The following is a 20,958-nucleotide window of genomic DNA, read 5'->3' as shown; positions in this document are numbered from 1 at the left end:
TGCTCTTATCGATAAGAGCCACGTGATTGAGAGCTACCGCTCTGACTAACATGTGACTAAGCACTGCCTATTTTGCTCGAGATTTTTTCGCCGAGAGCCCTTTTCCTTTTCTTCTTCACATAAAACTATTTTCCTCCCTATTCACTCTGGACTTCCCTGCAATGGAAAATCCTGGAGGGGAAATGGGAGGATAGACCGAGTCTGCTGGCTTACCCCAAATTCTTCTACTCAAGCGTGGAGCGTTTGGAAATATATTCAGCTGTACATTTCCTCCTCTCAGCCTTAGTATGCTTAAGCTTCAGTCGTGGCTTAAATCCGAGCCCGGATTTCTTCCACAATATGTTCCAGATTGTGTACAATCGCCGTCGGTTGTAGATCAGGAGCTGCAGCGTCCTTCCATCCTGCGTTGGCGCGATCAACCCAGATAGCCTGCATGCCTGTACTGCGCGCCCCGACGATGTCAAATGGGTTACCGCTGATCAGCCATATCTTGCTCATCTGGGTTGGGACTTTGCCCATTTGAGTTGCTAGGTGCTGGTAGGTTGCCCGCGATGGTTTGTAGCGCTCGATCTCATCCACTGTGACGAGATCTTTGAACGCGCTCGCGTGTGGCGAGAGGTCCTTCGACCGGAGCACCGAGTTGGATACCATGGTCTTGGTGCCATTGGAAAAGATCACGGCCTCGAGGGATGGGTCTGCTGCTACTTTAGTCAGGGTCGGGGTCACGTCGGTGAATGTGGAAAGATTATCGTAAGCTGCCATCAGTTGTTCGATATCGTCATCGCTCAGCTGCTCCCCATTATCGGCCAGTGCATGCTGAAGGGAGTTAAATGTGATGACTGAGAAGTCTTCATATCGATCTACAAGCTGTTAGTATTGCATCTGGATCTAGAGTGATCGGCCTACCCATGCTGTTCAGCCGCCATGTATATTCCAGTTGATATCGTCTCCAAAGAGCGGAGATCGACTGCGCCTTGGCATGGCTGAAGTGCTTCTCCAGCTGCTTGATAATCGACTCTGTCGAGAGCAGTGTACCGTAAAGATCAAAAGCAACAAGTGTAGTACCTTTCATAATCGCTGTGAGTTTACAGGTCGAAGACAAGAGCTTTACATGGCTTCTCGTAAACTTGCGACTACAGGTAAGGATACCGGATGAGAAACCTGTTGAGCTTGGCAATGTTTGCACTGTTTGCACTATGTGATTTAGTCTTTCTCTCCTACCGTTTCTACTTTTAGTCGGCAATTTTGGTTAATCTAGCTTTTTAAATTATTTTCTTTTCCAAATCATAAAGAAATAGTTTGTGGGTCATTAGGTTACTTCTATCGGTCTTTTTATCTTGTAAGAAGATACATAATACGAGATACCCCACCGGATCATGGATGTATCATGATGATTTCGTCAGGGAATCGGTACAATTGGCAACCCTCTCGTACATCATATGGTCGAATGCCCCCTGATTCCCAATCTTGAGAAACACTTTGTGATCTAGTCACAGGCAATACCTACTATTTTCTTAGCCGGACCTGACTTTCTCTGGGGTATACTAACGAGGGCTTGGCCGTCAAGAATTGTAGTAGTATGTCCCAGTTCTAGTCTCAGGAAGGTAGGTCTATGAAATAATAGCACAGTCGGACATTTAGATTCTTCACGCTGCCTTTCCTCGCTTCAATCATCATGGAAATTGTAAACAAGTCTACCCATTTCGTATTGTCCCGCGGAGTTGACAATGACCATCCGACGGGTAAAGTAACGTTGACCACCGATCAGCTCAAAACCCCAGACCTTGTGACGATAAATATTAAATTCCGTTATAACAGGCATGATTCCAATGTATTTCAGAGACGTACCTGCTCCAATGTCCAGCCAGAATTCACACTACGCTCAAAAGTGTGCACCCAAAGACCCAACCCGTTTCCAAAGTTGGAAGCTTCGGGCTCTTCCACGAGAAATCCGCCAGCAATGATACCATCTGGGTCAGATTTTGCTTGAAGGAATCGCGCTACACTCGCTTTATTCTCGACGTTGGTTTGCAAGTCGAGATCTGGCAGTATGCTCCCGTCAAGATCTGTAGAACAACCAATAAAGTGACTCCAGCCTTGAACAGCACCAAAAATGTAGTCCTTGTGATGATTCACTTGCCAATTCAGCGTTCGCTTTTCAGTCGTTCCTGCGAGGCCTCCGCCTATTGCGCTTTGAACAAGTTCGATGTTTACCAAGGCTTTCCTGGTCATGGGGTCTGTTGTAGTATACTCCGAGATATGGACGTGCAGCGTTACTGCTGAAAATGCCTTGCGGAGCACCCATGGGACTCCTAGCTGTTTTAATGATACCGTTAGCTTGTAGTTATTTAAGCAGGGTGTTAAAAAAGGTCCCAAATCCTTGATCTGGAAGGAATGAATATGTAGGTACCAGCTTCAGCATTGGGTCTGCTTCATTGGACAGGCCCTTGTCCTAATAAGATAAAAGGTCAGTACCTGTGATCAAAGTCCTGATAAACTATTATATGGTGAAGGGGAGTAGATGGGTCCGTTTACCAGAGTCCAACTTCCGTTAAGATTCTGTATGGTAACAGTCATGGGAGCAGCCATGTTGGAATGCCTTTGACGGTATTTGACACAAGGCCAAGGTCTTAAAGTTAGAAAATTAGACAAGGGGCATGGCTGCAGATATATTGGGGAGGGCAGCGATACAGCTATAATATACCCCTTGCATGAGCGCAAGCCCAGGGAGTGCTTAGTATTCTCACCTTGCCAAACATGTGCCGATATTGTACAAAAATAACGAATGACTAATCAGGTTTACCTGACCTTCCAAGCTTCCAACGTTATCTAACTTTGAGTGTTTTGGGTGTAGATTGTATAGGTAGGTCCCGGGTACAGTCACTGGAGCTGGGGACAGGAGCCAGCAACATAGGCCCTTTTGCATAAAGAGACGGTTGGAGATATCTCCACAGCGGGGCTTTTGATAGGTAGCGGCACATCAAAGGTTTCCCATAGGTAGTTCAATCCACTTCGGGGTTGTGAGAGAGATCGGCAGGCCATTGAACTCGCCCGGAATGATCTAGAAACTGCGACCCATATCACTACCGAGCATACCGAGCACTCAGAGAGCGCTACCGTGTATGCCCAAACGAGGTTGGCAAGCTGTAGCGCCCGTGAAGAGGCTACAAGCCCCGCGACCAAGGTACCGTATCATGTGCATTGGTTATGGCAGAAAAAGGAAGGAAAATTCGGTGCCCAGGCAAAAGGAAAAGAAAAAGGCAAGGGACCAGTTATGATCAGACATACAGTATTTGCAATCAAGCTCATTGTTAAAGATCATAGTCTGAGGAGGAGCGTAGATATTGATGCGCGCACTTTAAATACCTTGCGGGATACCGTCCTCTTCTAAAGGGCCTATATATGATACTAGATTTTAAATCGGATGCTTTCTAATAAGGAGACGATAACTTTGGAACCCTTCGAAGGCTATGCTATTGATATATCTAAGGTCTTACTTAGCCTCTGTAAGAGCCTCTGTAAGATACAGTAAACATACCTTGCTCTAGCTTGATCTGAATTATATTGCCCCCGCCCAGATCCGGGCTTCTTTCATGGCTTTGTAATAAGATTACAACGCGAGGTAAAGAGGAGAAGATAATTTATGGTTGTTTGAAGCTATATCTTAATTGAAACACTAATAAATCTACCATCTTGCACTATATAACTATACATGGATCAATGATTTAAGTTAAGGTACTCCGGGGCGTGCCAAAGATTACTAGTCAAAAAGTCAGAGGTGAGTACTAAAATAGAACTAGAAGTGTTCGAGGTTCTTTATCCGTGTATGCGAGACTATGATGTCGATGTTCCGTGGGGCAAAACAGCTCCCCTCTCAGCTAGGAGCTTAAAACCAACCTCAATGACCTCAGACAATTACGCGGTCTTCCGCGAATGTTTCTCAAATGCCATCGTCTCTCGCTCAGAGAGTAAATCAAGAACATCCAAACGAAAATCCAAAGGCAAACGCAATGCCCGCAAAGATGTGACAGAAGACATCTCAACGGAACGAGCAAACCCAGAAGAGCTCGCCGAATTCGTCGACGTAAGTACACCCAAATCCATTCACAAAGCCCATAAATCTCACACTTACTCCCAGTTCCTCGCCTCAGAAACTTTCACCTCCTTCCCGGAAGCCCTCCAAAACCTCACCTACTCCGCAACCCAACACGACCCAACCCTGACAACCCTCTACGTCCCCCCAGACGCAGACACCCCTTTAGACCGCACGACCCTCGAAACCCTATGCACCCCAATTCCCCTCTCAGTAACGGACTCTCTAGCAGTCTATGGCATAATCCCAGACGCAGCCGACCTCCCGGATTTCCTCTCGCCAATCCTATCAGAGTACACAACCAGCGTGACGGCCGGGCCGCCCGTGTGGGCGGATACGCGGACAGACGCGTGCGAGATCTGCGAGAGGGATTGGATTCCGCTTTCTTATCATCATCTTATTCCGCGGGGGGTGCATGCGAAGGTCGTTAAGAAGGGGTGGCATGAGGAGTGGATGTTGAATAGTGTCGCTTGGCTTTGTCGGGCATGTCATAGTTTCGTGCATCGTATGGCTAGTAATGAGGAGCTTGCTCGGGAGTGGTTTACTGTTGAGAGGATTTTGGAGAGGGAGGATGTACAGGATTGGGCGGGGTGGGTTGGGAGGGTTAGGTGGAAGGCTAGGTAGTTTTTATAAAATTTGATATATGAATATTTTAAGTAGATAGCTGTGACTGTGAAGGGGAGAGGATATACAGGTGAGAAGGCACATAAATGGCAATGGCTTGTTGGCCAGCACTGTGAAAACATATACACTTGCTCTATGATCTCCTTAATTACATTGATTGTATGCCTTTCTCTAATCCCTGAGGGATCCAACAACGCCCAAACCATGGATGCAAGTCAATCATGCCGAGAAAAGAAAAATATAATACAGAATCCTCCAAGGTCGAGGGGAATGGAGAGCGCCAGAAAATACGGACAAATAGTACAAGCGGTGGTACTCACCGCATAGATGTTGAGATCATACGATGATATCTCAAAGGTATCTCTTCTCAAAGATCTCTTCATAGCATTGGACATGGTCGCCCACTGCAAAGTCAGACCAGTCTTCAAAGCCGATACCGCACTCTGTATCCTTGCGCATCTCGGTGACGTCCTTCTTAACGTTCTTCAGAGAAACAATCGTGCCTATAAAAGTTAGTGATGTCCAAAACATTTGCACTATGGTGTCTGTGGAGCACTTACCATCATAAACGGTTTCATCGCCGCGGATAACCCTGACCTTGCGGGCTCGGTTGATCAAACCGTTACGCACACGAGTTCCAGCAATAGTCGCCTTGTCACGTCCCTTGACAGTGATCTGGAAGATTTGCTGAACCTCCGCTTCTCCAGTCACACGGGTAGTAACCGATGGGGGCAGCTGCTCGCTGAGAGTGGCCTTGACATCATCGATCAACTTGTATATGATGTTATGGTCCATAATCTCAACACCCTCGTTCTCTGCAATACGCATGATGTTGGGCTCGATGGGCTGGTTGAAGGAGATGAGTTTCCCATTTGCACTGGCAGCGTGTTCGATATCGAACTCGCTAATAGGGCCCACACCCGAGCGAAGCACATTAGCGTAGACTTCATTGTTGCCAACTGCAGCAATGGAGTTCATCACAGCTTCCGCTGAGCCATCCACATCGGCCTTCAGGATGAAATGAACGGCCTTGGGGCCGGTTGGTTCCTCGGGTCTGGAAGTTGGTTCGTCATCTTCATTCTCGAGCCTGCGTTTCTCAAGAAGTGCTCGTCGACTCTCGTTGATAGCAACCATATCCTCACCCATCTTCTGGGTATCGGACTTGTTCAACCGGTGATCTACGACCTCCTTGGCTTTCTGTTCGGTGGGAGCCTGAAGGAGCTCGGTGCCAGCGCCAGGCTGGTCTCTCCAGCCGTCAACCTCAACCGGCATTCCGGGTGTGGCTTCACTGATGGGCATACCGGCTTCGTTGCGGAGAGTCCGGACACGTGCCCACGTGGTTCCGGCAACAATGACATCGCCAGGTCGCAAGGTTCCACGGCGAATCAGAACAGAGGCCACACGACCATGGCTCTTGGTGGCGGCCTCGAGAACCCAGCCCTCGGCATTGCCATTGATGTCCGCACGGTGATCGAGCATTTCTGAGAGTGCCACAATGGCTTCTTCCAGCTCGACCATCCCTTCTCCAGTCTTACCGCTTACACCAATAGCCTGAACATCACCGCCATAGTCTTCCACGTGGACACCATTGGCAGAAAGATCGCCCTTGACTCGGTCGGTATTCTTGCCCTCCTTGTCAATCTTGCTCATGGCGACAATGATGGGAACATTGGCCTGGGTGGCGTGCTTGATGGCCTCAATGGTTTGAGGCTTGACACTGTCGTCTGCAGCCACAACAAGTACCACAATATCAGTGACATCAGCACCACGGCGACGCATCTCCAAGAACGCAGAGTGACCGGGAGTATCTAAGAAGGTAATAGCCTTTCCAGAAGGCATCATAACAGAGAATGCACCAATATGTTGTGTGATACCACCATGCTCGGATGCTGCCACCGATGACTTGCGTAGCCAATCCAAGATGGTGGTTTTACCATGATCAACATGGCCCATGATGGTAACCACAGGAGGACGAGTTGGCAGATCAGATGAATCCTCTGGCGGAGGTGCAGCCTTTAGATCATCTGCGCCGGTATCGAAGATGGCCTCGAAGTTGAACTCGGCAGCCACCAGCCCAGCGGTCTCTGCATCGAGGATGTCTCTGTATGTAATGTCTTCGAATCCCATGTCCTCCATGCGTGCAACAAACTGCGCCGGCCGCACACCAATCACATCAGCCAAGTTGCTGACGCTGATAAACTCAGGCAGATACAGAGGCGCTGGGGCATCCTTGGCAGCCTTCTTCGCAGCCTTTTTGGCGGCCTTTTCTTTTTGCTGGCGCCTCCGTTCTTCACGAAGACGCTGGCGTTCTTCCGAGTCGAATTCTTCTGCTGCCTCGGGTGCCGCTTGACGGCCCTTGCGTCCATCACGGCGCTTCACAGCCTTCTGCGGTTGCGCCTGCTCTTGTGACTCTAGGTTTTCCAACTGGTCGAGTGCAGACATATCCCAGGACCATTGATCTTTTTTAGCCTTTTCCTTCTGTTCTTTCTCTGCCTGAATGGCCTCCTTGTCCTTCGGTTGAGATTCTGCGCGAGCGGAGTCTTCCAGATCGGACTGCTCCGGCTGACCTTGGTCAAAATCGGGCAAAACTGACTTGCCCAGCTCTTGGAACTTTCTTGCGTCCTCGGAGGGGCCTCGAGCAGGTTGTCTTCCTTGAGATTGAGCGGAATCTTCATAGTTTCTCATTGTTCGGAACCTTGCTTTAAGACCACCCGGCCGAGCGGTGCGGCAGAATGGACATGTCATCTTTGTGCCAAAGACATGCGCCATGCAATTGGGACAGTTCCAGTCATTAGCGGCCCTGTCCCGATTATTCCTACCCTGGACTCCATCATGCCACCGCTCTCGACCGAACGGCATTGCTTCCGAGGGCGTCGAACTGCAGGCGTCGGCAGGATCCCGACTGCCCCAGATATCCGCATCGCGATCGCGCCTTGGCCTCGAGTTGTGGAATGGGTTTGATCGATCGTGTCGCCGCGCCTGTCGTGACTGCGGAGGTGGCGGTGATGGTACGTTGTGTTCGGCAACCAGAGTATCACGCATAGCCTGCTCTGTGGCACTCAAACCTGCTGTTTTCGAAGCCGTCCGAGCGCCCCAGGCGTCTGCATCGCGCTTGAATCGGGAACTCTGGAATGTGTCTAATCGAGAAGAGCCTCCCTCCTGAGTAGTTGTGCTGCTGCTGCCAAAAGTATCGCGCACAGCTTGCTCTTCGGCGCTCAAGCCTGCCGACTTCGAAGCTGACCGCGGGCCCCGGGAGTCGCGTCTCCGCCTTGAGTTCTGAAGCGGGTTTGGTCGATCGTTGTATCGTCGCTGCGGTTGCGACTCTGGTTGTTGTTCAGGTTGCGGTGGTGGCGGCGGTGGGTTGCTGGCGACAATACTATTGCGCATAGCTTGCTCTGCGGCACTTAAACCGGCCGGCTTAGTAGCTGTTTTAGGACCCCATCGGCTCCCAAACTTGGGTTTCGCGGGCGCAATACTTGAAGTAGCATCATTATTGTTTCCGTTTGAGGAATCAGACGTGTTCAAACGGCTCGCAGATGATCTTAACATTCGTCGAATGGTTAAAGCTGTTAAAGAGGGTTTTAGGCCGACTGAACCCGACAATCCAGCCCGATGTGAGAGCTTTAGCCATTAATAAGAAGGTCAAACACAGCAGTAGCTCGAGACTTACCTTCAAGACTGGCCGACGATGCATAATTGCTCTCTCCACATTTGATCCGTCAACACTTTTTTCCCCATGCAGAAGTTCGAGACGACCAGCTTATGTCAGCTGTTTACATCAGCCGCTTACGTAATTTCTCCGCCGGTAAAGTCACGTGCATCGGCGGCCCCCTCGAATCAGCGGGCAGATGGCGACATTGCGATAAGCCGTTATAAAGTCGCGAGTCTCCTTCTCTTGCATTCTTTTGCAATTGAGTATCGAACATGGAGTCTGAGGCCTTTGAAGACATTGAGAAGGGTGGCGGTGCCCTCCGCACCGTCAAGGATCTGGCTGCGGGCGCAGCTGGTGGAATGGCCCAAGTGCTGCTCGGTATGTGTGCACCCTAATTTGAGTGGATTCCGGGGAAGCGCCAGGGACCTCACGACATGAACCCTGAGCCCCGGACTATGCAAAATCTATTCTTTGACATGTATTATTGGAATTGCTAACAAATACATAGGTCAACCCTTTGGTACGTGATGCGATAAAGCACAATATGAAACATTGATTAACAAAATCCAGATATCGTCAAGGTGCGATTGCAAACCTCCACTCAATACAGCAGTGCTCTGGAGTGCGCAACCCAGATCTTCAAAAATGAAGGTCCGGCAGCCTTCTACAAGGGAACTCTGACCCCTCTCATCGGTATCGGAGCCTGCGTAAGTGACTCTAAGCCCGAATACCAGCATAGCAAACCCCTAACCCAGCAATGCAGGTGAGTGTCCAGTTTGGCGCATACCACGAGGCTCGCCGCCGCCTCGAAGAGCTGAACAAGAAGAAATACGCCGTTTCTGCTCTTTCGTACACCCAGTACTACATGGCCGGTTCATTCGCCGGTGTGACCAACTCTGTGCTGTCCGGCCCAATCGAGCATGTGCGTATCCGCCTGCAGGCGCAACCCCACGGCGCCGGCCGCCTGTACTCTGGCCCTCTGGACTGCGTGAGCAAGCTCTCTGCTCAGGGTGGTACCCTCCGCGGTTTGTACCGCGGCCAGGCTGTTACTGTCTTACGTGAGGCTCAGGCTTACGGTACTTGGTTCATGGCGTTTGAGTTCATGATGAACCAAGATGCCAAGCGCAACAACATGAAGCGCGAGGATCTTTCCAGCGTTAAAGTTGCTACTTATGGTGGTCTCGCTGGTGAGGCTCTCTGGCTCTCCAGCTACCCCTTCGATGTTGTCAAGAGTAAGATGCAGACCGATGGATTCGGTGCCAACCAGAAGTTCAGCAGCATGCGCGATTGCTTCAAGAAGACTTATGCTGTTGAGGGTCTGGGTGGTTTCTGGAAGGGTATTGGTCCCACTTTGCTGAGAGCTATGCCCGTCTCTGCTGGAACTTTCCTGACGTATGTATCCCTTCATTTGATCATCCAGAAACGCTGCTAACCCGTATCTTTAGTGTCGAGCTGGCCATGAAGGCTCTCGCTTAAGTACTGATTGTACTATGATGAAAGTTGACGCATTCGGTTTTTGTTCGTCCAGGCTATTTTCACTCGAATTTCTTGATATCCAGGGCTTGTCCATTTCCTAAGAGTTAGATAGAGGACTACCAAAAGTGAACGGCATTCCAAGCTTAGAAGCCTGTATCTATGTTTACATTTGGCATTTTGAATTATTTGTTAGATAGAAGCATATACGCAGGGTGTCCAATACAAAGCTATTCTCTACATAGCCAACGAAAAGTCCCCAAAGAAATCCTGCCAGGCAGTAGGAAAATAAAACAAATTCAACCCCGGGAAGTCCCACTCAGATACAAACTGCTCAGGCACGAACCACTGAAGATCCGCCTGCGCATCAAACAGCTCCCAGAACGGCGATGTAGCAGTTTGCCCATCCGAGCTCGGCTGCTGCGTTTCCCGCAACGCAAGTCCATATTTCTCAATACTGACCTTCAAAATCTGCAAGTAGATATTCCCAGCACCAGACTGATTACCATTTGAGCCTGCTTTGCTCAATTCAGACACGAGTTGGTTGCCGTGGTCTAGAAGCTCTTGATGTTCCTCGTCTCGTTCGGGAAGTAGACGTGATAGTTTCAATAGTAATAAGAAGGAGAAGGCACACTTTGCCCAGACAAAGTCCATGGCGTATTTTAGCTTGGCGAGGTAGAAGTCTGGTTCGACTATTATGAGTCGGAGATGGCGACGGGCACTTGCTTTTGCTGTCAGGAGAATTGTTCGTTCGGTGGTGGACATGGCCCTGCTTGGGGTTAGTGGGTGGCAACCTCCAGGGTTATAGGGCGTTTGACATACGCGACGTTCTCGACGCCCATGGCTCGTAGTGCTTTGCAGTTGAGCATCATTTCAGCCCAGCATTTTTGTACTCGCAGAGCGACGAGCAAAGACGGCTTCTCCTCTTCGGCACCTATGCAGCTTTCTTGTTTAATTATCAGTTTTCTGTTGATCCCAAAGCATATTACTGGATTATAGCAATTTGTATCATACCGATGATGCGTAGCCAGTCACTGTCAAGAATTAGCATACAAAATCTCAGACGGTGGACCAAGGTAACTCACTCAAACCATAAATCCAGTTCAATCTTCATATCATGGACGTAATCGGCTATACCCTGCCGGTCAAGTGTAGTGCCTCCTCCCAAAGTATCACCCACGTTGGCTTCAGGGAATGGTTAGCAATGCTTCTGGGAGCCGAGTGAGACAAGACCAATCACCTCTGAGGATATTCAACTGACAATAAGAAGTAAGCATCTCGTCCAAACAAGCTGTGTAAATAGATAGCATCCATTTATCATACCTCGACCTGAGAAAACAACCGCAAATCCAAAATAGTCGAAGAAGGATGGGAAAGCAAAACCCGACAGCGCCGAGCATTCCCTTTCAGTCGAATACCTGGAGGTTTCCCACCATCGACACGGAAACTACATTAGAATCCATTAGTATACAACTCAATCAAGAGGGAGAAAGTAAGGAATCTTACATATGCTCCAAAACCAAAAGTCCAAACCAAGTCCGAGCCTTCCACACCAAAGCCCTCTCCTCCTCGAACATCTGATGCGGCAAAGCATAAGCCATATCGTCATTTTTGATCGCAAGGCGCTGAGTCAATTCATCGAAGGCTTCATGTAACTCCAAGTCCAGGGCCATGCGAGTAGCGAAGGATAATATTAGAGACCGTTCAGATGAATAGCAGGCAACGACTAGCATTGCTTGCACGGACTCAAGGCAGTTGAGTTGCTTGTTTTGCACGATTACGTTGATCCATCTCTTTAGTTCGGCGTGTAGCGTATCAGACATTGGGCCGCCGGATCCTGTTAACATTGCTTTAGCGTCAGGCTCACACCATTTGAGGGATCATAGGGTGAGCGAGTAATGTGAGGAATTCCGAGGTAGAGCCAGTAGAAGGAGTCTATGGATTGTTTGGGGGCGGGCTCTTACTGGTTTCAACCATGCAACCAATCGTGCATATAGCATTGAGAAGAATGCTACTTCGTGATCGGATGGAGTCGAATGTGTCGTATTCCGGATCGAAGATTGGGATGTATCTGTCCTGTGTAGTTTTCAAACATGAGTATTCGAAGCGTACCGATATGAAGGTTGACACATACACATCCTCCAAAGAAGCTAGGCTAGAGTCAATATAACACTCAAAAAAGAAAAATTCAGCGATGTATCTCGCAGGGGAACATACGTATTGAAATAAGAAACAGCATACTCTGGCGTGATGAGACCCTTATCAATGAAATCCGCAATAGGTTCATCCCGAATCTCAAACCCGGACCGTTTCCTCTTTAGCGGTCGTGTAATAGTCTGATTAGGAGCTTCATAGATAGACTGAGTTGCGATCTCATTCGGAGAGAGGCTTGGTATAGACGGAATGGATCGTGGATACTGATGACCATTCACATACCCACCGGGCCCTGGGACTGGGATAGTAGGAAGCCCATCTTGGGAATGATCCTGTGAGTGAGGATACTGGGAGCATGAAGAGCCACAGAAACTCTCGCGGCGTACTTGTTGCCGATCACGGGGTTGGTTTGGGGAGTGAGTTACTTGTGATTTTGGCGTTGTGTGAGCGCGGCTTTGTTGGATTAGCTCACGCATCTCATCCAGTTGTTGTCGGAGGTATTGGATCTCGGATTCGACACCCTCGATTCTTCTGGAGTACGTTAGCGTTTGATCCGTTTATCTTGGTCAACATAGGCTCACTCTGAGACAGGGTCTTTTGGTATTTCGAAGAAGATACATTGCTTCTCTAGCTTCTGGCATCTAGACCGCGCAATTAGTGCTATACATTTCAACTGGATTATGGTATCGGGGACTTTAATTTACCTCGTACATGGTCTCTCTCCATCGCATTTGACCTAGAAGGAAATCAGCCTCAACACCTTGAATTCGTCGAATTGAGCACAGACCTTCGACTGTCGACAAGCACTACACGCTTTCTATGCATCAAAATGCCAGAAATAGTTAGATCCCATCCGGTTCATGGAATGTGCATTGCAGTGGTTCAATTGGCCAAAAGCCAATACGCTACGTACCGGAATACGCTTTTTCCCAGTGGGCGCGGGAACAAGGTGCAAGGAGTCCCCAGCGTCCATCCCTGCACTATACGGACTGCAGTCCGCAGGATCATCCATGAGTGAGTCGTGTTCCGTTTGCGCCGAGGGCTCGGGGAAGACGGAAAGGGGAAAACCTGGAGAAACGCGGGGTTCGGCTATAGCTCCGAACCGGCTATTCAATTTACCAGAACTGGTTCGCCGTTGAAGCGGCGATTTAAATACGTATATTCTAAGTTTTAAGCGGTTTTATGAGCTGGAATATGGGTCTATGATCTCGTTTCGTTAATAGACAACGCATATAACCTGAAAACAAGTACTGAAATCCTCCCTACTATAACACAAACATAAAAGCAGAATCTGAGTCTGAGAGACCTTAGAATACATAGACGAAATCCTCGTTCTGCCAGTCAGTCAGGTCTTTCCAGCTATTGTCCACCATTTGTTGGACAGGCAGATCTTCTTTGTCGTCCGAAGCGACTTGGACAGCTTGCATTGACTGATCGACGAGCTTGGCACTTTTTCCAACAGCCACACGTCTCTGTTCATGCTTCTTGTTCAGGAATTGAAGGTATGCCATGTTTGCCCTGGAAATTAAATTTAGCAAAAAGGGTATTATACCATGGCGTAGAGAACTCAACTCACCCGGTTAGCAGTATCAACACACAGAATAGTGCCAGGCTAGTGGATTGTTAGTGATTGCGAAACAGATTTAATCTTTGTGTACTTACTTGGATAGAAGTCCACGACGGTAAAGTGGTGCCTCATTAGTGGTATAAAGGTTGGGACCGAGAACCTATCGTCAAGCAGGTCAGTGGCGGAGAACGAGGTTTCAGTTGTCTTCGTTGCGTTTCTTACATTACCAGCGCACTGTCCAACGTAAAGGATACCGGTGGTAACCTTCTTCTTAGTCTCTCCAGCAGTGTTTGCTGCGGACCATGAGTAGATCAATGGAGCTAAGTAGGGTTAGCCATGCTTCTCATAAGAACCAAGCAGAGACTTACTGATAGCTGGGTATACAGAAATCTAGTTCATATAGGTTAGCAGTTTTCCATTGGAATATTTGTCCCTGCTGATCACTTACAATATAGTATCCCGCAAGCAAAGGTCCCTTGTGGGCAGCGTCGTGCGTAATCTGCAAGAGCATGACACATCCGGCGATAGGAGGAAGGCATAGCAATGCCACCACAGGGCCTTTCATCTTCCAAAAAGTCGCCAGCCATGCACTTCCCATAGTTGCGACAAGCTGAACAGCTCCAAATGGAATGTTGAACAACATGGTGTCATATTGGCTGAGACCGAAGGACTTGATGATTAATGGACCGAAGGTGGTGATACCGCCACTTGGGACACTGGAATGGGAAACTGTTAGTAAATTACCTTTGGCTTTGCCTCAAGAGATTAGGGTGACGTACGAGATTGAGAACATCAACGCAAACCAGAACCATGACTTGGGGTCGAGGAATGCTTCCTTGACATGGTCCCATTTCCATTCCTGGCTCTCCACACCCTGTTGATTCATCCGCTGTCTATAAACCCGTAAGTAGATGTGCCTCACAGCTTGGACGTCAGACTAAATACCTTTCAATCGCAAGTAGTTTGTCTTCTTCGTTGAGGAATTTGGCCGAGACGGGGGAGTCAGGCATGAAGACACTATTGTAAAAGATTGCATTAGCACATGTTCATGAACGTGATAGGGAAAGGCCAAATCTCACAGGATGACGGCAGCGAACGCAACGGTAACCAGACCAAAGAAAAGGAAAATGATCTTAAGCATCGTTAGATTGAGAATCGAGAAAAAGAGCCCGTGTTAGGTAGCTTACCTGGTAGGGTGCAAAGATAGAAGAGCGGATGTGTCCCAGTCCATATGCAATCAAACTTCCGAACTGTCCAAGGTCAATGTATGCCAAAATACACCAGACGAAAAGAACCCACCATGTTCACGACTCCATTCATTGCGTACCAGGAACTCAATCTCACTGGCTGTTCACGACGCCGGTACCACATTTGAGTAACTGCAATGAAAGCCGGGGCTAATTGTACCCTTCGTCAGCTAGGTCAACCTTTATGATCAGACCAACGCTTACCAATTCCAGCCTCAAAGATACCCAAGAAGATTCGGCAAGCAAGAAGCTCTCCAAAGTTGGTTGCTGCTGTCATGCAAGACAAAGCAATACCCCAAAGAAGACACGACGCAGCCAGGAACTTGCCCAGGGGCACCTTGACCAAAATGTAGGCGACCAGGGGCTGGAACACCAGCTGAGCCAGATAAATCGAGGCTCCTAACCAGGAGTACTGATGGCCATGGAGGTTTGCTTTCTCAACAATGCCAAAAATTGAGGCATAGGAGATGGTTGACTTGTCGAGTTGCTGGAGGAAGTAGATTCCTAGGAGAATGGGAAGCAGACGCAAGTCAATCTTTCGAAGGACTTTCGCGTTGTTCTCGGGGGTGAGGATAGTCGAGTGACCTGCCTCTTGGATGAGTTGGAGAGCATGGTCTCCGTGAGTCTGGTTCTTTTGCCATCATCGGAGTGACGGGCTGCAGATTGTTGTGAGGGTTCGATAGTCTCGACAAACTCCTCCTGCTGGGCCTTTGGCTGCGAAATTCGTGCCTCCTGCGACATGGTTGATCACTCGCAGAGGCTGCAAGATATTGATATATAGATGAGTAGTAATATGAAGGTGACTTCTCAAGGGGTGGGAAGACCAGGAATTAGGGCTGGATATATCAGTACCCCGTGGGGAAGACGAAGTATATTACATACCCCGGACGAAACACGATCAAACCCGACGGTCATACCACGGCGCCTGAATTAGCCTTTCGCCCCTGTGGCATACTTTTCGTTTCCTGTGCCGAGTCTGTCTAGTGCGTCTAGTGTGCCTTGAGTCTAGTCTGACCACGTCAGGTTATGTGGGGAGACACGGCAGCACACACTTGACCCGCACAGCCTCCAGTCCAATCAATTGCCTCGTTCTGGGGCTCGTGGGAGGAGGGAAAAAGCAGAGTTTGACAGGGACAAGGAATAACATCGGCTTTCGGTGAACAAACCCGAGATTGTCTTGGCGGATCTGGGGAAATGCGGGGCGAAGGCAAATGTTGACTTGCGGGAATATTCAACTTCGGTGATCAACACCGATCTCCGACTGTATAACCCCCCACGTACTGCATCATCAATGGGACCAGCGGGGGTCATGCAATTTGAAGGAGCTCAGGAAGCATTCAAATACGGCACCATGTCTGGGCAGATGCTGGTCTTTTCAGATTCCTGGAATCAATCATATTCTCATTATGCCTCAAAAAGAAGTCTGCCCGAAGGGCTACCAGCAAGTGCCCCAGGCTACGAACTCTGAAGCTTCGGTTCAAGTTCGCAGCAGCACAAAGAGCAAGACTCCTTTCGACTTCACCTTCGAGGCCATTCGCCCCAACCTCTTCCGTGCCACCTTCGCTTCCGCAGATCACCCTATTCCTCCTTATCCCAGCGTCACCAAGCCCGCCACCAACCTTCAGGGTGCCAATGTCTCTACCAAGGAGGATGCTACCTCCAAGACCATTGATGTGGCCGGTGTCACCGCCAAGATAGAGTGGGAGCACACCCCCGTGGTTAATATTTCATGGACCGGCTCCGAGAAGTCTCTGCACAGTGATCTGCCTCTACGATCCTATGTTGCAGACTCTGAGGGTGTCGCGAACTACTCTGTCCATGATCGGGAATGTCTTCACGTTGGACTGGGTGAGAAGGCAGCTCCGATGGACCTGAGCGGCCGCAGCTTTCAGCTCTCCGCTACCGACTGCTTCGGGTACGATGTCTACAAGACCGATCCTCTGTACAAGCACATCCCGCTCCTGATCAAGGCTTCTGCCGAGGGCTGTGTGGCCATTTTCTCCACTACCCATGGCCGTGGTCTGTGGTCCGTTGGTGCCGAGATCGATGGTCTCTGGGGTCACTTCAAGGTGTACCGCCAGGACTATGGTGGTCTTGAGCAGTACTACATCGTCGGCAAGACTATCCCGGATGTTGTCCGATCTTATGCCGAGTTGGTCGGCTTCCCGATTCTCGTGCCCCGCTGGGCTTATGGTTATATCTCTGGTGGCTACAAGTACACCATGTTGGATGAGCCTCGTGCTCACTTGGCCCTCCTTGAGTTTGCCGAGAAGCTGAAGCAGCATGGTATCCCCTGCTCGGCTCACCAAATGAGTTCAGGCTACTCTATTGCAGAGATCGAACCCAAGGTTCGCAATGTCTTCACCTGGAACCGAAGCCGTTTCCCGGACCCCGAGGACTGGATTAAGAAGATGCACCAATATGGTATCCGTCTTTTGACCAACATCAAGCCTTTCCTGTTGGAGTCCCACCCAGACTTCCAGAAGCTTGTTGATGCAGGTGGTTTCTTCAAGGACTCCGACAAGGAGCCCGGTTACATGCGTCTGTGGAGTGCCGGTGGTGCCACTGGCGGCGACGGTGCTCACATCGACTTCACCTCCAAGGAAGCCTTCAAGTTCTGGTATGACGGCGTGCAGAGCCTGAAGAAGGTTGGCATTGATGGCATGTGGAATGACAACAACGAATATACCCTGCCCGATGATGACTGGACCATGGCTCTCAACGAGCCCACCGTCGCCGACGCCGCCGCAAAAAATGTGAAGAACTCCGTCGGTCTCTGGGGTCGTGCCCTCCACACCGAGCTGATGGGCAAGTCCTCGCACGATGCCCTCCTCGATATGGAGCCCAAGTACCGTCCCTTCGTTCTGACCCGCAGCTCTACGGCCGGTACAAACCGGTACGCCGCCAGCTCCTGGAGCGGCGACAACGTCACCAGCTGGGAGAACATGAAGGGAGCCAACGCACTGTCTCTGAATGCAGGCATGTCCCTGCTGCAGTGCGAGGGCCACGACATCGGCGGATTCGAGGGCCCCCAGCCCTCTCCCGAGCTCCTCCTCCGCTGGATCCAGCTGGGCTGCCACGCACCCCGCTTCGCCATCAATTGCTTCAAGACCTCCCCCAAGGATTCCTCCGTCGGAGATGTTATCGAACCCTTCATGTACCCAGAGATCACCCCACAGGTCCGCGATACCATCAAGCGCCGCTACGAGATGCTACCCTACATCTACTCCCTCGGACTGGAGAGCCACATGTTCGCCGCACCACCACAGCGCTGGACCGGCTGGGGCTACGAGTCTGATCCAGAAGTGTGGACCAAGGAGATCAAGGCCGGCGAATCCCAGTTCTGGTTCGGTGACAGCATGATTGTCGGCGGAGTATACACTGCTGGCGTGAACACCGCCAATGTCTATCTGCCCCGCAAGTCTGGAAATGCCTTCGACTACGGCTACGTGAACATGAACGCACCTTACCAGTACATTGCCTCCGGCCAATGGACCGATATTTCCTCGGAATGGCAGACCAGCATCCCACTCATCGCCCGTATCGGCGGTGCTATTCCCGTCGGAAAGAACGTACACACCCGCGTTCCCGGCGATGATACAGCCGCCTCAATGGCCGTCGAAGAAATCGATGACTACCGAGGTGTGGAGATCTTCCCACCTAAGGGCACCTCGCACGGCAACGTCTTCTCGAAGACCTGGTACGAGGACGATGGTATCTCCGTCCAGCCCAAGACATCTAGCTACACTATTAGCTACAGCTCTACCGAGGAGAAGGTGCTTGTTAAGTTTGAGCGGGATGAGAAGTCTGGCTTTGTTCCTGCTTGGAAGGAGCTGGATATTGTTTTGCATAATGGTGACCAGCGCCGTGTTGTTTCGAGTACTGGTGATGAGATCGAACTTAAGGGTACTGACTCTCGTGGTCGTGTTGTTTATACCCTCAAGGCTTAGGTGTGAGGCTTATTGCATATTGTGAGATTGGGCTGGAATCTCCTGCTTCGGATATAGACTCGCATTTGCATGTGGGATAGTTATAGATGGTTATGTGGATAGATGAATTTTATATGACTTTTTAATGAATAACCTGGTACTTAGTAGGGGGTGGATTAACTGGCGATGGGATATGTGTAGACCCGGCAAAGTTAGAGATCCTCTGGATTACTGACAGGACCTTGTTTGTTCTGCCTAGGATCTCTCTTTATAATGTCTGTATGGTTCATATGTTCATGCTGGAAGCCTCAATATGCTATCTACTCCCACTTGCATTTCCTCTTCTTTCTATTTCTGTTATCTTTCTGTCGATCTTCCAGGAAACTCTAGAATCATACTCTAGTACTTCTTTCTTGATCAAACTCACATCTATGATCTGGATTAAGATGTCAGGCTTTGATTCGTGGGATAAAATGAGCAAACCAGGCTGCAACGCAGGCATCCATGTGTTGGCCGAGCCACCTGGGCATTTTATAAAGCTGTTCTACCCCCAAACCCGGGACACCACTTACTGCTAAACTTCTCCCCTTATTTAACACTGTGAAAATGGAGACCATCATTGAGAGGCTGGAACATACTCGCTTAAATGATGAGCCAGAGGTAGGGCAGTTACTATTCAAGCCCCCATTGCATAGCGGACTAGCAGCAACGGCCTTAGATGATATACCACGTTATCTTTTCCGTGTTGTTACTCCTTATTCCGACGGTACAGCGGATGAGACGTGGGTGCGCTCACAGTCAGCCTCCCAGAACAAAGCTTCTTCCGTGGAAGATATATTCCACAAATTGGATCTTGAGAAACGAATGATAGTAGCTCAGACACTCAACTTGCATCTTCGATGGTGGCCGAAGGGTGACTTGGATGACAACTTTGTTTCCTGGACCAGCTCGTTACTCTTCGCGATTCGATATATCTTCTACCGGCATCTCAGCACTGAAGATGAATCGAGATGGGAAGACATTAAGCTATATGTCATAGATACAGCACAGTTTCCCAAAGGAACATTCCTTGCGGACGTGGATTTGATCCAAGCATTTTGTGAATACGACACTACGCCTGGAAAAAATCTGGGAAGTCTCAAATCCCTGCGCAAAAAGGAAGGCTATTACTTTGGGGAATATCTCTCACAAGGGTCTCTGAAGATCGAAAACAAATTTGTGGTGATTCCCGCCAAAGACTTTTTCGACTCAGATCAATTATGCCGCCTACAGCCTCATTTTGGTGATATTCAGATTCCTGATGGAAAACCCGAGTGGGCAAACGAGGTCATACGTCTTCGTAAAGCTATTTGGCCAGGCAACGATCTACCAAAATTGTCGTCAGAGGAGATCGGGTCTCGTTTACGCGTTATGAACAAAATTCTCACGGGTCTTTCACCGAGATGGAGATTCCCTCTTGCGATTTACTTTATGACCCTGATTGGCACGGAAACAGTAACATCAGACCAAGGAGATGCAGACGACAATGTCTTCTTCGAATACTTCCGATCTGACCCTATCCATGGTAGGAGCACCGGTATAGTATCTTCATCCAAGAAGACACAATTTCTAACCACAATTTGTCGAACTATAGAGGGACGGCAAGCCCTGCTACCTTCGGATTTCAATCTCCTCAAGCCAGAGAAACTACCGGAGATGAAAAGAGTCAAAACTCTTGTTCTTGAAATACACCAGTATTACAACCTCAGACAGGCGCTAGGTTAGTATATTTGTTTACTATGGTTACTCTCCCACAGCCTCTATTGCCCCGTTTTGACACAAAGCAGACCACATCAAGTTGACCGAGACAAGTTTGAATGGAGTTGCTACGCGAGGCGGAAGTTCTTCTCACGACGAAGCTGAGCGAAATGAGGTGCTGCTTCGTACTAGCCAACTTGTATTGTCCAGGCTTCGCACAGTACAGATGCTATGTGAAAAGGTCATCTTGGTTGCACCGGAAGAGGTACGGGGAGAGTCATAAATGGTGGTGTCTTTTTGCTTCTCTTTCTCAGTCCTGCTATAAATTGCATTTCTTATTTGCTAGTCATAATCAGTCCTGCTGCATTCAAAATACGGTTTTCCTACATGAAACTGAGCTGCGCGTAGCAAGAAGATGAAACAGCTACTACTCCGTGCAGTACATATAATTAATCTGACATCTTCACCTGGGCATATGAAGA

At 49.3% G+C, this 20,958-nt stretch overlaps 9 protein-coding genes across 9 annotated transcripts; 4 read left to right on the top strand and 5 right to left on the bottom strand.

Annotated features, from left to right (window-relative positions):
* Nucleotides 1–309: 309 nt before the first annotated feature.
* Nucleotides 310–1,072, bottom strand: N7446_002714 (haloacid dehalogenase, type II; the record flags this gene model as incomplete). The annotated part of the gene is made up of 2 exons (XM_058511463.1): nt 310–860; nt 907–1,072. The coding sequence occupies 2 exons, from the start codon at nt 1,070–1,072 to the stop codon at nt 310–312; spliced, it is 717 nt and encodes a 238-aa protein (XP_058376999.1).
* A 594-nt stretch (nt 1,073–1,666) lies between these two features.
* N7446_002713 (uncharacterized protein) lies at nt 1,667–2,589 on the bottom strand (the record flags this gene model as incomplete). The annotated part of the gene is made up of 4 exons (XM_058511462.1): nt 1,667–1,783; nt 1,849–2,316; nt 2,411–2,452; nt 2,536–2,589. 4 exons carry the CDS (start codon nt 2,587–2,589, stop codon nt 1,667–1,669), a joined length of 681 nt encoding a protein of 226 aa, XP_058376998.1.
* Nucleotides 2,590–3,901: 1,312 nt separating this feature from the next.
* N7446_002712 (HNH endonuclease) lies at nt 3,902–4,717 on the top strand (the record flags this gene model as incomplete). Its single annotated transcript, XM_058511461.1, has 2 exons — nt 3,902–4,084; nt 4,139–4,717. The coding sequence occupies 2 exons, from the start codon at nt 3,902–3,904 to the stop codon at nt 4,715–4,717; spliced, it is 762 nt and encodes a 253-aa protein (XP_058376997.1).
* A 351-nt stretch (nt 4,718–5,068) lies between these two features.
* N7446_002711 (translation initiation factor 2) lies at nt 5,069–8,266 on the bottom strand (the record flags this gene model as incomplete). Its single annotated transcript, XM_058511460.1, has 2 exons — nt 5,069–5,220; nt 5,278–8,266. The coding sequence occupies 2 exons, from the start codon at nt 8,264–8,266 to the stop codon at nt 5,069–5,071; spliced, it is 3,141 nt and encodes a 1,046-aa protein (XP_058376996.1).
* A 375-nt stretch (nt 8,267–8,641) lies between these two features.
* N7446_002710 (uncharacterized protein) lies at nt 8,642–9,845 on the top strand (the record flags this gene model as incomplete). The annotated part of the gene is made up of 5 exons (XM_058511459.1): nt 8,642–8,747; nt 8,878–8,889; nt 8,940–9,076; nt 9,133–9,761; nt 9,815–9,845. The coding sequence occupies 5 exons, from the start codon at nt 8,642–8,644 to the stop codon at nt 9,843–9,845; spliced, it is 915 nt and encodes a 304-aa protein (XP_058376995.1).
* A 234-nt stretch (nt 9,846–10,079) lies between these two features.
* N7446_002709 (uncharacterized protein) lies at nt 10,080–13,008 on the bottom strand (the record flags this gene model as incomplete). The annotated part of the gene is made up of 14 exons (XM_058511458.1): nt 10,080–10,611; nt 10,665–10,788; nt 10,857–10,876; nt 10,928–11,027; nt 11,083–11,098; nt 11,166–11,289; nt 11,349–11,679; nt 11,807–11,918; nt 11,977–11,992; nt 12,060–12,527; nt 12,578–12,637; nt 12,701–12,732; nt 12,784–12,813; nt 12,910–13,008. The coding sequence occupies 14 exons, from the start codon at nt 13,006–13,008 to the stop codon at nt 10,080–10,082; spliced, it is 2,064 nt and encodes a 687-aa protein (XP_058376994.1).
* Nucleotides 13,009–13,303: 295 nt separating this feature from the next.
* Nucleotides 13,304–15,551, bottom strand: N7446_002708 (uncharacterized protein; the record flags this gene model as incomplete). Its single annotated transcript, XM_058511457.1, has 13 exons — nt 13,304–13,514; nt 13,573–13,608; nt 13,659–13,723; nt 13,786–13,883; nt 13,932–13,953; nt 14,012–14,279; nt 14,343–14,456; nt 14,509–14,580; nt 14,643–14,695; nt 14,751–14,813; nt 14,863–14,960; nt 15,015–15,401; nt 15,464–15,551. The coding sequence occupies 13 exons, from the start codon at nt 15,549–15,551 to the stop codon at nt 13,304–13,306; spliced, it is 1,575 nt and encodes a 524-aa protein (XP_058376993.1).
* Nucleotides 15,552–16,216: 665 nt separating this feature from the next.
* On the top strand, nt 16,217–18,760 carry N7446_002707 (putative alpha-glucosidase; the record flags this gene model as incomplete). The annotated part of the gene is made up of 1 exon (XM_058511456.1): nt 16,217–18,760. The coding sequence occupies one exon, from the start codon at nt 16,217–16,219 to the stop codon at nt 18,758–18,760; it is 2,544 nt and encodes an 847-aa protein (XP_058376992.1).
* Nucleotides 18,761–19,345: 585 nt separating this feature from the next.
* N7446_002706 (uncharacterized protein) lies at nt 19,346–20,759 on the top strand (the record flags this gene model as incomplete). The annotated part of the gene is made up of 3 exons (XM_058511455.1): nt 19,346–20,303; nt 20,373–20,498; nt 20,566–20,759. 3 exons carry the CDS (start codon nt 19,346–19,348, stop codon nt 20,757–20,759), a joined length of 1,278 nt encoding a protein of 425 aa, XP_058376991.1.
* Nucleotides 20,760–20,958: the final 199 nt, after the last annotated feature.

This window comes from Penicillium canescens (assembly GCF_028828765.1).
Source record: "Penicillium canescens strain IBT 15451 chromosome Unknown utg000002l_segment0_segment0, whole genome shotgun sequence".
Taxonomy (NCBI): Eukaryota; Fungi; Ascomycota; class Eurotiomycetes; order Eurotiales; family Aspergillaceae; genus Penicillium; species Penicillium canescens.
Note: the sequence above shows the minus strand (reverse complement) of the source record. Positions and strands in the feature narration are given on the sequence as shown.